General features: G+C 44.3%; 1 protein-coding gene across 1 annotated transcript in view; it reads left to right on the forward strand.

Moving 5' to 3' along the window:
• Nucleotides 1-12,054, forward strand: part of ube2j1 (ubiquitin conjugating enzyme E2 J1) — a 37,592-nt gene extending 25,538 nt beyond the window's left edge. Inside the window, exons 5-8 of the mRNA XM_022737939.1 lie at nt 2,219-2,324; nt 7,463-7,592; nt 7,897-8,025; nt 11,745-12,054. Coding sequence (XP_022593660.1) covers nt 2,219-2,324; nt 7,463-7,592; nt 7,897-8,025; nt 11,745-12,032 — 653 coding nt within the window. The 3' untranslated portion in view covers nt 12,033-12,054. The remainder of the gene's footprint in view (nt 1-2,218; nt 2,325-7,462; nt 7,593-7,896; nt 8,026-11,744) is intronic.
• The last annotated feature ends 1,965 nt before the right edge of the window (nt 12,055-14,019 follow it).

The raw sequence follows: 14,019 nt of genomic DNA on the forward strand, positions 1-14,019 counted from the left end.
CATTTTACTGTTAATGACTAGTCGTCAAAGGCTGCAACACAAGGCAAGGCTTTTTGTGGAGAAGCCACAAAAAGAAGAAGTCGTCAGGGAGTTTCAATACAGATCACAACATCTGAGAGGAAACATTTTTGTGTGTATGTATCAAACAGTTAAGGTTCCTATAGTTTCAGGATACAGCAGCTTCAAAATGCTACTGAAAGAAGCTTAATTCACTCTTATAGTAAGTTTAACAAACTTACGATGTACGACCAAATGCTGTATCTTCATTATAGTGGAGGAAATCTATAGATCATTAATAACAGGTACATATAGCTTTATAGTTTCTGATATAAATGCCTAGTTTATTTGCAGTAAATAGTCAGTCTGTTAATTACACCGGGGCTTCAGCATTATCCGTACCCTTGAACCCAGAGTAGGCAAAAGCAGCTCTCCTCCTTCCCAAGATGTTCTCCTGTGAGAAACTACTCCAGGAGGACGTGGTATGTCTCCAGTCTGCACTGGCTAACTCAAAGGAAGAAGTAGCCAGAGGTTTATTATGGTGAAAGTAAATTAACTTGGTCATTAGACAGGGTACCATCAGGCCCTTCGGCTACCGGCCACTTCCTCCATTTCATTTTTGAGCCTCTAAAAATTCAGGTGAGCGCTGAAATCATTCTGCTGTGAACACATAGTCCGCCGCCATCTGTTCGTTTCAGAATCCAGCGTTCTGGTTGATCCGGTGATGTAGCGGCACACATGCATCTTCTCTCTCTCTCTCTCTCTCTCTCTCTCTCTCTCTCTCTCTCATCTCTCTCTCTCTCTCTCTCTCTCTCTCTCTCTCTCTCCTCACCTCAGCACCATTTCCTTCTCAGTATACTCTGGCTCAAACTGATATGGTGCAACAGTCGCTCCACAGAAAGTGTGATTGTCTTCTTGTCAGAGCGCCTCGTTAACATATCGCTGCCTGACCTTTTCCTTTCAAAGTGCTATGACTTTGCAGAGTTACTTCTTTGCTAACGGCGGTTTGTTTACTAAGAAATATGCAGACTCTCAAGGTCTGATCAACCAATGAGAGTGAACGTAGAAGGGGTGGTACATTTATGTGCTATCATGCAGCTAAAACTTACTTAGCTTACTTCCTCAATGAGAAATCTGTATCAGGACTTGAGCCCCGCCCACTACGCTTCTTGCTCCAGGTGCACAGGTGAAAGAGCAGAGAGTATCCCGATGGTTTGAGGAGGAAACATCTGAGAGACTCAGCCACATGTTTGAGCCTCAGTCAGACCCAGACTCAGATCAGAAGTCTGTCTGTTGAGACCAGAATCTGAGACTGGCAGACGTATCAATACAGTTAGCGTAGTTAGCATCTTTTATCTGTTTATGCTGTTTGTTAGCTTGTAACTAGCAGTGGCTGACACAGTGTGAGTGGTTGTGCTGATGCTAACTCTCCCTGTCTCTCTCTCTCTCTCTCTCTGTGCTGACAAGGTTTCAGGTTTATTTATTTTTCATCAGAGGGAGGTCTTTAACACAATTACATTTTTACAAAAACCAGTGTTGATGTGTGTTTCATTATGAGGCGTTAGCTGTGTTGGGTAAGTCTGTGTGAGTTGATAAAAAAAGAACTGAAATGAATGAGCCCCTGTAAAGTGGGAAAAAAACCCATTTAAAAATTACAGTGCCACATTAATTGTGAAATGGCTTTAAGCAGACAGGATTTACTGGACCGATGCACTGCGATACCTCTGGAATGGTCCTTTAACATTCAAACCCAGAATACTAGAGTGCATGTAATGTCAGTGTGGATGTTTGATAGTTATTAAGATAAAATGCAACGCGGAAAAACCTTCAATGTAGGCTTATCCGTCAAAGACAGATATAAAGGGTTTCCAGATGCTTCATTCAGTATATTGGATCAACCAGAGCACAGATGAAACACAGCCAGTCATAACATAGACACAAACAAACCCCTGACCTCGACCATATTGTAAAGCGTGTCTCCTGCCAGCTGGAGAATGTGTGAGTACAGACTCATGGTAGATGTCCTCACAGACGCCGGGGCTAAATCCGGGCTTACACTCACAAAACAAAGCATCATTCCCACTTACGTAACCCGGGTTCTGAACATGACGACATGTGCAACCTGTCATGTAATTTAACTTTCTCTGTTTTAACAAGCAATGTTTAACATGTTCTGTTTTTAATTTTTCTAATTTGCTCTTCCTGTCTGTTTCTTCTCCAGTCCGAACTGCCCTAATAGCTATCATCGGATTCATGCCAACAAAAGGAGAAGGAGCGATAGGATCTCTTGATTATACCCCAGAGGAGAGGAGGGCCCTTGCCAAAAAGTAAGATTTGGTAGATGAAAATCTTTCCAATGTTTACTCTCTGCAGAGCGTGTGCAGTGTTGTGGATAGAGAATGATAATGAGGGAAATGTGTGGAGCCATGTGGAACAGTGTGTATCATATAGATAATATGATCTTGCCAGTGGGACGAACAAACACGCAGGTAGATGATGATATCGGTGCCGGCGTCACGTCGCATGATGCCGGTTCAGTGGCACCGACACCGTACGAGCATGTGAACGTAATCAGCACCTGAGCCCCCGGAGGACACGGCTCCCGCTAATAACTGCTTAATCACAAAGGGAAAGGAGCCCGCCCAAGCCGGTCCTGCTAATGCAAGATGACAAATTCATTATCGCCAAAATATCCGGTCCCTGGAGGGAGCATGAATGGGCACATTGCTCTTCTTTTCACACTGCATTTCCCCCCCAAGAGAAAATGGTACAAAGCCAGAGAAGGATAAAATCCAGCTAAAGTCGCTCTTCTATTAGCAGATGAGGCGGGGTCTTGATCAGCCGGCTGTTTCATTAGCACATGGAGATGAGATCGACACTAAGACGCACTTTGCTATAAATACGTGGCTGCTTATCTCCCTGATGGAAACCCTTCTTTTTTTTTCAATCCAAGGTTGAGGCAGCACTTCTCTTTTTTGTGTGTGTGTGTGTGTGTGTGTGCATGTGTGCGTGTGTGTGTGTGTGTGTGTGTGCAGCCTGTTGCAGTGGCTCCTGCTTGTTTTGTTATTTTTCTAACTTTTTAGGTTTCTGCTGTCGTCATACTTGTTATAGTTTTTTTACTTGTTATAGTTTTTTCCCAGTAACTTATTTAAGCTGAGCCATCTCCAGGGTTAGGGGTTAGTGAAGAGACTTCACCATGTAGTTACTTCTTTCATTCAGCTACCTTTTTGAATGCTATCAATCAGCCGCGCTACCGCTGTGCAGAAACTCCAGCATCGCCGCCACAACAACAGACACCCGCACAGAAATCAAGGGGGACGCACAGAGGATGTAGAAGCAGGAACGTAGTGTCAAGCAAACAGAGATGGGTCTCTGGTGGAGGAGAGCGAATCTCCCTCCTGTCGTCGTCGGCAACATCAGGTCACTGGGCAATAAGATGGACAAGCTCGCGGCCCTAGCAAGGAATCAATCAGTAACTGTGTGTGTTTCATCCCTCGGAGAGACTGCATTTGAAAACTGATTCCAGTACAGCGGCGCGACCTGGCTGCCCCTAATGCAGCTGAGAAACGCGGCCTTCTTTTCCTGGGCAACAAAAGGCTCCGATTGATGGATCCTTCATGGCCCAACCTATCCCAAGATTCATTGCGCGGCGGTAATGAAAATAAGAAGTCAGGAGCGAGAGGAGCGGTGCTTTGTGTTGCGACAGTAAAGGCGGACACGGCTGGAGACGCAAAGGGAAAATCCTCCCTAGGCCAGAGCATTTCGCTTCGGCCTTCGCGGTCGACAGTGGCGTTTTACTTCTTTACTTCCTCTTTCCTAACGGCGTGCTGTATAATAAAAGCAATTTCTCTGCGAGGATCAGTAAAAGTTTTTCTGATCCTGATCTCCGGTTTCTGTGCCCCGGGTGACGGTGAGAGCTGCCGGTCGGCGAAGGCACGGCAGGTTTTCAGAGTTTGTCAAGTAAACTGCCACCGGAGTTGGCTAGCTTGAGATGTGGCGGGACTAACGGTGAGGTCTGGTCTGGTTGATGTGGACACTTGGTAAAAGATCATTTTCAGTTGACTGTTACTGCTACAAATGAGGTAATTTAGTTCAACAAATCCAACATTTTTTCCTGATGGTGTCTAATATAAAAAAAAATCATAACATCACATCAGAATAACAAAAATAAATATGTATTTTACAGAAAGGGAATATGAAGGAATACACTGATATAGTATTCTGTAATAGTTTGTGTACATCCCCACCCTCAAAGTATATTTCCCATAATCCCCGAATGGTGTCTCCACCACCCGTCAGTTGAATTATGTAAAGTTGCAATGTGTTTTTTGGGTACAGTAGTTCAGTGCAGTAATCATTTTCCTCTATCCCCTGGAGCAGGGTGCCAACATTTTCTGTTGCTTCAAGCTGTGCAAATGATTGTCTAGCCATAGACTTGTGTGACTGGCCTGTGGTGGGCCAGAGGGGGGCAGCTGTCACAGCATGCATTAATATTTGACAACTCAACTCAAGGGGCAATTTTTATTTATTTATTTTTTTCAAAGAAGCCTTTGGATCGAGCGTTTTGGAAAAATCCTCATTCCATACTTTATATATTTAACATTCTGCATGTTTGTTCTGTGAAACGGGATCTTACAACTTATACCAAGTATTAAATAGTAGCTGTGTGAATATACGTTTGCACATTTTTGATTGGCCACTGCATTGTGTTGCAGCAAACTTTATCTGAGGTCCAACTTTTTACTTGACAGCCGTACATCTATTTTTTTTTTTTTTTTTCTTGAGAAGACCTCTTGCTTTGGGACCCACACTATTCTGACAGTCTAAATGTAATGGATATGGCTTCAAGTCTGACTCCGAGGGCAAAATTGTTCCAAATGGCGACTCTTGAAGGCCCCGGGGGAAAAGCCCGCTATCACAACCTCCTCCTGGCTGCATCCTGCTGCCTCCCCAATTTCTCTCCAAGAGCTGTGTTTTTTTTTTTTTTTTGTTTTTTTTTATGTATCATTGTAATCTTGACTGGAGCAATCATACAAGAGTACACACTTTAAGACACACAAAAAGCGACGGACACAGTGAAGACCCTGACTACGCTTAGACCTCCCCACGCGATTGTTGTGGATTGTCTTTTTGGAAAGTTACCAAAGAGACAAATTTTCCCACTCTGCTGTTTCCACTTGGCTCGGGGGTGGGAACAGTAAGGGAGGCCACACACACAGATACATCTGTCACAAAGTTATTTATTTAACTCAAATGAACAAACACACTGCGTCACAATACCGACGCCTTAAAACTTAATGATTCACGAACCAGTGATTGACACAACATCGTCAAACTCGCTGCTGTCCTCTCAGCATGCGTCCCAGATTTTACAAGCCAAATCACCAGTTTTAGCGTCTCTCCGTGCTGAGATGTGTTTTCCTCAACGATCAGCGCTTGTTGCCTAAAAGGCTTCTAACGGTCATCCATCAAACAACCACGGAGCCTGTCTGCGTGGCGTCCGCTTTAGGAGACGTAAACTGCCTGTTAAAGCTGTCATAGTCCAGTGGCGTGATGACTGGAGGCATAAGAGAACACTTGCCGTGCCTTGTGAAATGCCGGATGCCTAATAAGCCCTGCTTCTTCCCCATCTACATCTTAACTTCACTTGAATATGATCCAATTCCCATTTTTTGCTCCGGAGGAAGACTGTGATTTGGATCGTTTAATACCATGATGTATCCAAATCTATCCATGCCACCTTTAACCTGAGGAGCTGTACAGTCCTCTTTGCAGCTCTTACATCAGTCCATTAGCCGCTGCAAGAGACGATTAGATTCTATAAGACAAATCCGCAGAAACCTCTTTTATTTGATGCATTATTTTTATATTTTTTCCACATCACTGCACTAAGCAGCTGCGTTGATCCTTCTCTTAGCAATATGGCACTGAACCCCACCTCCAGGGCTGACATGAGGCCTAAAGATGCGTGCAACAGCCTGACCTCCTAGCAAGGACCTGCCACGGGTGGTGAAGACGCTCTAACAGCTAATGACATAAACGCACTCATGGGCAGCTCAGTCTAAAAATCTTTCAGACGTCATAATCATGGTGCAGCATTACCACTGGCCAAGCACCGGATGACGGGACTTTTTTTTTTCTTTGGCAGATAACTTAGTGAGTCATCCTCTGCGTGGGCTGTTTACTTTGTGGGATTTGACATTTAAATGCATTTAAACGCCTGAGTTCTTTGTCTGGTTTCTCTTTCTTTGTTCATATCAACCACGGCACACTCTACAACGTCAGCCAGCAAATCTAAACTGGGGCTCTGTATCAAACACACTGTTGACTGGATGCCCAGTTCACTGCTCCAAAATAATTGTGTATGTGTGTTCATTCATGTTCACACTGACACAGTCAAGATATTCTGGGAAATCAATTCTCTTTCAAGGGGCTGGTTGAGGAGTAGGACTTGATTTTTAGGATTAAAGTTAGTTGGGTTTAGATTAAGGTGTAAGTTTAACCAGTTTTTAATGTGATTAAACACATTTTATTTACCAAAGTAATGAGGTAAATGGATCTTGTGTTCTCTTGACGTCTTTTCCAGCCGTTGGGGGAAACCATCACCACCAAGAGTTTTGTGTTATGAGTGGGGACATCATCACTCTCGTAGCTAGCTAGCTACTTAACTACGTTGACTATACTGACAGTGTTGTTGTAAGTCACTTGACAGAGATAACAGCTTTTAAATTATATAACTATTTAATCAGTGCAGGTTAACGTCTCCTAGCAGGTGCTACCTGGACTGGTTGTAAACTCTTTAGGAAGTTTACTAGGAAGCGAAAACGGAGGCAAATGGTAAAATTACTGCCCAAATTATGTGGTGATGCCGGGTTATTTTTCCAACTTTGACAAAACAACATATACTAGGGGCAAGCCAGTGACAGGAAGTGACAGGCTCGTACTACGCGGTAAATGCTATTGGACAGCCAAAAAGTTGGAAGAAAGATCCTTAAGCTACAGTTTCTAACACCAAGAGCAAATCTCTGTGTGAACTTTCAGTCAGACACAGACAAAAGAATTTGAAATAATTTATGAAAGTTTAAAGTTTATTTGGAAAGTCTCAGGAACTTCTGCCTGCTCAGGTCTGTGCTTATTCTGCTGGAGGCACCTATCCCAAATCTCTACAACAGAGGTGGTGAGAGAAAAGTTAATGTGGCCCAAGAGGAGAATAATACCTAGGTTGAAAAACAGTAGAATCTTGAAGCACGAAGTTGTGATATTGTGTGTTTAAAATAAGGTGTTGCGGCTAATGCAATATAGTGGAATAAGACGTGTAGCTGGAATCACAATCCCACTTCATTGCATCCACGTAGCGTGATGTATTTTAGAGAAAAATATAGATGCTCTCAGAACGTTAAAGCGTAGAATGAGAGGTGCCTTTGCAGCAGCATGACCTCACCATGTACCGCCTGTTCTCCGGCAGGTCCCAGGACTTCTGCTGCGAGGCGTGTGGCTGCTCCATGCGCTCCGCCCTCCTGGCCCTGACCCCCAACAGTCACCCCAGCGCCGAGGACCACAAGGCCAAAGAACTGGCTCAGCAAATCAACTTCAAGGTAAAAAAAAAAAAAAAACTATGTGTAACTATGTGAATAAAATCTGCAGTTGGGGGGATGAGTTGCATTGACAGTAGCTTAACGATCACATTTAAACAGACAAGCAAACTCTAACATGTTTTACTTTATGGTAACAACCAGTCACATCTGTTTCTCTTGAGCCCACAGTCCAGTCCTGAATGTTTAACACGCTCATTAAAAAAAATACAGTATATTATTATTGTTATTATCATTGTTTAATGCTGTCTGGGGAATGCACAGTGTAGACGAGGAGTTGAGCGCAGTTGTCTGTGTGTTGATGCAGGCGGAGTCCAGTTTATCCAGACAGGCGAGCGAGAGCGGAGGAGCAGAGAGCAAACCTTCCACACTCACCCAGGGAGACACCTCCACGTCTGCCAGCCAGGAAGATGCTGACTGGCCCCAGGCCGAACAGGTAGGTGTTGTAGTGCCTTTCTGGGGTTAAACAGGACGGCACATAACCTGCCTACGGCCAACCCACCACCTACAGAAGAGGCTGTCCCTCTGGTTTTTATGTGTTTGTAGCTTATCAACCTCAAATGATGTAAAAAAAAAAAAAAAAAATGACTTGCAACAATATCAGAAATGATTTGTTTTGTTGTTTTCACATGTTTTACTATCTACAATTTCAGTTCATTTTATCATGCTAAAGCAATTACCTTGCATATTCTAGAAATATGACAGTAACCACTTAGTCACCTTAATTATAATTATATATTTTTGTCAAGGTTATATTCTTGTTGTTTAAAATGCAGCTGGGAGCCGCTGAGTTTACCTCCTGAATTATTCACTCTGCTGGATTCATTTAAATCGTTGCTGCAGCCCACTCCGCTAGTTGTTGCCAGTAGGGATAAAAATAAACAATAAAATCTGAGGAAATCAGGAAGTCAGTCTAAAAACTTGAGCAATTTTGGTTTGTAATTTCTATCAATTATGAGAGTATTTTATTCACCAAGGTAATAAAGACTGTGGGTAAAATGCTCAGCTTGTGCAGAAAATGAAACGTCAAAGCGAGACATCATCACATTAATACAAAAATCCAACACCACCATAAAACAGACCTGTTCATTTGTTTGCGGCATTGCCAGTAATGTCTTCATACAACCAGAGATATTAAAGAGATATAGAAGTATAGAAGTAGTATAGAAAAATATTTGACAACAAATTTTATATGATCTGATCGTATAAATCTTCAAATTGCCCGATTAACATCGTGTTTTTCCAACCTCCATTGATTTAACTTCTCACCTTGCTGCAGTGATGTACAGTGTCCTCCCAGGTGTGTGTGTGTGTGTGTGTGTGTGTGTGTCAGTACACTGTGACATCACATTTGGGTGTGGTGCCGCACGCTGCCTTTCAGTCTAGTTTGAAGTTACTCTTCAAGTTGAACTTCAGGCATGTGACGCAACGTGCAGCTGTTGTTCCTGATAAAGTTTGTGAATAGAATTCAGTTCCTCTCCTTTTCTTCCCGTTCTTCTCCGTAATGTTGCAGGAGGATAAAGATGCAGTCAGTTCACATGCTTCTTCCAAAGGGAGGGGGGGAAACAAAACGGTTAAGGTTTGGGAATAGCCGATTTTAAAGGGAGTGTTGTGTGGCATATTGAGAGTTTCCATTCGCCCCGCTCAGCCCCCTTCACCTGATGTTTGGCATAATTAAAAGACAGACGTGTCTGTAGCATTCTGCATTTTGTTTTTCAATCCATTTAAGCTCCTAAACATTGGACAGAGCCGTGGGTGCTCCAGGTCTCCACAGTGTACAATCAAAAGGATTATGTGCTGCCTGCCTGTAGTCAATTACCCATCTTTCACATTGTTCCTTTTAATTGGTGGCATGCTTCATCACCTGCTGACGGCCCACTGAGCTCCGAAATCATTTTGAATTCGTATGGAAGGAAGTGATTCTGCATGCTGACTGTGCAGCAGCGCCCTGCCAGCTGTGTTTGTTGTTAGTGTGTGAAATCAAGCAGCTAGACATCAGCGCTCTCTCTTAACATCATTGTGAATGTGTCACGGGAGCTCGAAAGCTTGTGTTTCCACAGCCTCTTTCCACCACTTCTGATGATGTGGGCAAAGCTCTGGACGCCTGAGAGGATTGATTTTGGCGCTAGTTGCCACCCACAGAATCGCAGCCACGGTCTGAAGGAGCGGAGCAGAGGCTGAACTTAGATTGGCGTGTTCCAGTTTGGGAAAAACCGAAGAGGGCTCACCGTCTATCGCTGAAAGTTGGAGAGAAAAGACTTAGAATTTGTCCAGAATGAGACAGGCCGTCCCACCGTATCCCACACTGCCATGCTGCTGTACCAAGGGATGTAAGAAGACTGTGTACTTTTTATTGCCTCCCCCAGTTTCTCCAGGATCCCTCCAGCCATTATCTAATTGGGTGAAATTTCAGTTTTCTATGTAAAAAGCTGAGGCACAGCTCACTTGTTATTCATCCTCCTCACAGCCTCCCGTCCACCACAGAGGACCCAGTCTGTCTGCACTGGTCGCTTTAAATGGACGTGAGCGTTGCAATTTTCTCTCTAACTAACTCTAATACTATAGCAGTTTTTAATTGTGCTGATCCGGGAAGTTCATGAATTACACATCATTTCTGTGAAGGGACAGAAAAGGGGAAAAATGCCTCGCACTGATTTTGGAAAGATTTGCTTGCAGGTTTAATTCTTCAGTGCGTTCAGAAAGTATTCAGACCCCCTTCACTTTTTTCACATGTTGTTACGTTGCACATTTTTGCTAAAATAACAATAATCATGAAAAAACTGAAATATCACATTGACAGAAGTATTCAGACGCTTTCAATTTAGCTCAGGTGCCTCCCATTTCTCTTGATTATCTCTGAGACGTTTCTACACCTTTATTGGAGTCCACCTGTAGTGGAGCAGGTCGTCCGTGGGTTTGGTTCCCCCGGCTCCTCCTCCACATGTCGAAGCATCAAAATACTGAACCCCAAACTGCCCCTGATGGCTGACTGATGGCTTTTCTGTCAGTGTATGTGAATGTGTGTGTGAATGGGTGAATGTGGCGTGTATCATAAAGCCTTTTGATTGGTTGATAAGACTAGAAAAGTGCAATATAAGTGCAGTCCATTTACCGTTTTCCATGAGGAGGAGGGAACTGCCTGCAGAGCTCAGAGACTGAGGGGAAGGAGACAAAATAGTGGCCTCCATCGTTCTTAAATTGAGTCTCATAAATGATTAACCATAAACTTTGGATTTATAATTCATAATTAGAATTAACAAAATAAATGGAAACTCTAGTGAAATGATTAGTGTTTAAATTTAGTTATAATTATATCACAACCAGTAATGAAGATATCTGAACTACTGTGTTCACAGAGGATGTTGTAACTAACCTTGGCCAGATGTGCGGCTTACTTACTTAGTGACCAGATGTGTCTGTCCGTCTTCTCCACTGGATGGCGTCGGGCAGATCCAGCAGCTGTCCTGTTTTTCCGAGCTCGTCAGCCGGTTCGGGACTTGCGTCTCTCGCTCGGAGAGTCGTCAGTGTTCAGAAATGAAAGGGAATCGATCGTCTCCTGCCTCTGTTGAAACTCGGTGGCTTTTATTACAAATGAACTGCTTACAACAGCTGATGAGTACATTATCTCGCACTATAAAACTGTGGCCAGGTTTAATGTAAGAAAACAGGGTGTGTTGGTGTTTGTCCTTCGTTCTGCCTCGGCGCAGCAGAGAAGGAAAGAAGTTAGTTGATAAGACGACGTCATGGGTCGCTGCCTTACACTCACTGCCAGTGACTGTTCAGGCAGGAAGTTGATTAGCTGAGGATTATGGAAAACTTGAGTCCATGTGGAGCCATTTGAAAACCCCTTCAACACTAACCAAGTTCATTTACAGCCACATAGCACACATCTAAATGAGCTGCAAGAATGTAATTACACTTGTACACGGAAGCTGTCAGCAAATTAACTCTAAACTGTACTAGAAATACAGCTGCTGAAGAACAGATGCTGTGTTTCCAGTGGATATCAGAGGTGCAACGTTGCCATGACTGAGCTGTAGCGCCACCTGAAAGCAGCACAGTCAGATCCACTGGACAGTGTAGTTGACTAATTGTTTCACCCTCTAAATGCGGGTTCTGTCTCACTGATACTCTCACTGCCGTCCTCCTCCACAGCCAGAGGCGTCTCCCGCCGCTGAGGGATCCCCGCCCCACACAACCCCCGGCACCGGTCGCCCTCTCAGTCCCCGGCAGCGTCGCACCCAGCAGCACAGCCACCAGGCTCAGAGAGACAGCAGAGAAGCGGCCAACAGGCCGGCCTTCGCCGCGCCCCCCCGTCAGCCTCAGGATGAAAGCCACGCGGGCTCCGCCGTCCTCATCGTGGTGCTCACTCTGGCTCTGGCTGCGCTCATCTTCCGCAGGATCTACCTGGCTCAAGAGTACAAGTTTGACTACGAGCTGTGACCACACACCAGGCCTCCCCTCCCTCCCTCCCTCCTTCCCTCCCTCCCTCCTTCCCTCTCCTCACCCCCGAGTCAGCCCTTCCTGCCACCACCCCAAACGAACTATGACCAACTGAAGTGGAAGCAGAACCGAGGCAGTGGCTGACGCACGCTTTCTGGTGTACTGCTCGTCAGCGGAGAGGCTTCGGTCTCCACCGAGGAGGAACTTTCATTCCTGCAGGGGAGGCGCTCCACTCACCACAACACCTCCAGGGTGTCTTTTAATCAATGTGAATTTTACTCTCCAGCGTGTCATGCATTTTTAAGAATGGGAAGCTTTGTTGTTTGTGATCAGCTCAGCAGCCGCACACACCACATCCCCCCTTCCATGTAGTTGTTGTCTATCCTCGGGCTGCTGCTTATTCCCATTATTTAATTAAAATTATAATACAACATGTCAGCAACATGGAATTATGGGGGATTTTATGTATGTCCTTTTTATGTTCTTAGGCACAGAGCTCCGTTTAACTGTGCAAGTGAAACAACCAGTGGAAAAAACAGAGGAGCAGTGACTATTTTAGTTCATGCAGATGCAGTTGGTCCTCCGTAACTCAACAGTGTCTCTCACGTTGTAAACGGTCACATCATGTTGTAGCTGATGCGATGTGGCAGCGCTGCGTATTATAAGAATAATGCACGAAGGGAAGGAGGCAGTAATCGATGAGGCCTGTTGATCCGATGTCTCCTACATAAACAGACAGAAAGCTGGTTTACAGCAGACCAGTCTGTTGTGTGTGGCTGCAGGTTTTATCAATATTTAAGGAACTGAAGAAGGTTTTTGATAAAGCAGCTGTACATAACAGATACTGTAAGAATCTGTCATTAACCGATCAGTGCAGGCTGATTTACCAACGTTTGCGTGTAACTCCATATTCTGTGACCACTGTCGTGTGTGACGGCAGTCGAGCTGTTGCAGGGATGTTATCACACTTTCTATAAGCGAGCAGCCGAACGTGCCTCAAAGTCACAGTTTCTGACACAGTCCGTCAGAAAATGTGACCCTGCAGTATCTGAATAAAATCAATAAAACATGTTGCATCCAAATGCAACTGTCTCTCACCTTTTTATAAAAGCTGACAACACCAAAACAAACTGTCGAGAGTCAACAGAAGACGGGTCACTAGTTTTTCAACATGAGAAAATGTGAGAAAAATACACAGCAACAAGTTATTGTCAGGTGGGTCACCTCTCTCTCACCCCTTTTTAGAGAATGAATCAAATTAACATCACTTGATTAGAAACAGCCACTTGTAAAAGTGTGACTGTTTCCTTGCAACAGCAGCTCCTGCGGTCACACGTTAAAGGGGAACACTTCTGTTTCTGCACATCAAAGTGTGTGTATGTGTTTCCGGGGGGGGGAGAGGGGGTTACTACTCCTGCATGTGTGGTGAAGGGTCCAGAGGGATGTGTGAAGTCTGATAAGTGTCCTCAAGTGATGTCACTTGAGTCAGCGTGGGTTTGGAGCTGAAGACTACAGGTTTGAAAAAATAATAATAATAATAATCTGCGTGTGTGTTGGAACTACATTAGCTAGCATAACCATAGACTGTAAATAAAGATGGACGTAGCCTCCATGACGTCACACACAGGTTTCTGAAGAGCAGTTTTGAAGCTCAGAGTGAGCTGCTCCATCGTCGCCATCTTGGCAGTTTTTTGACTCCGCCCCCTAACTCCCAGGGAATCCAAAAATGAGCAAAGAGATGGGGCGTGTGTGTGACTTGGAAGAATGCCAGCTTGTGGCAAGCATGCGCTTACGTACCTGTCACTCAAAGAGGCCCCGCCCTCAATTATGCATAACTATAAGTCTTTATGAAATGTAAACAGGTGAGTTATATAAACAGGTGTCATGAAGGAGGAAATTAGCTTTAGAAAACAAAACAGTTTTTTGTACCAGGTTGTAAACACATTTATTTCTGCTGTAAAGTTGGACATTTTAACATGGGAGTCTG

Source organism: Seriola dumerili, unplaced genomic scaffold (genome assembly GCF_002260705.1).
Source record: "Seriola dumerili isolate Sdu_G_001 unplaced genomic scaffold, Sdu_1.0 BDQW01000025.1, whole genome shotgun sequence".
In the NCBI taxonomy this organism is placed as follows: Eukaryota; Metazoa; Chordata; class Actinopteri; order Carangiformes; family Carangidae; genus Seriola; species Seriola dumerili.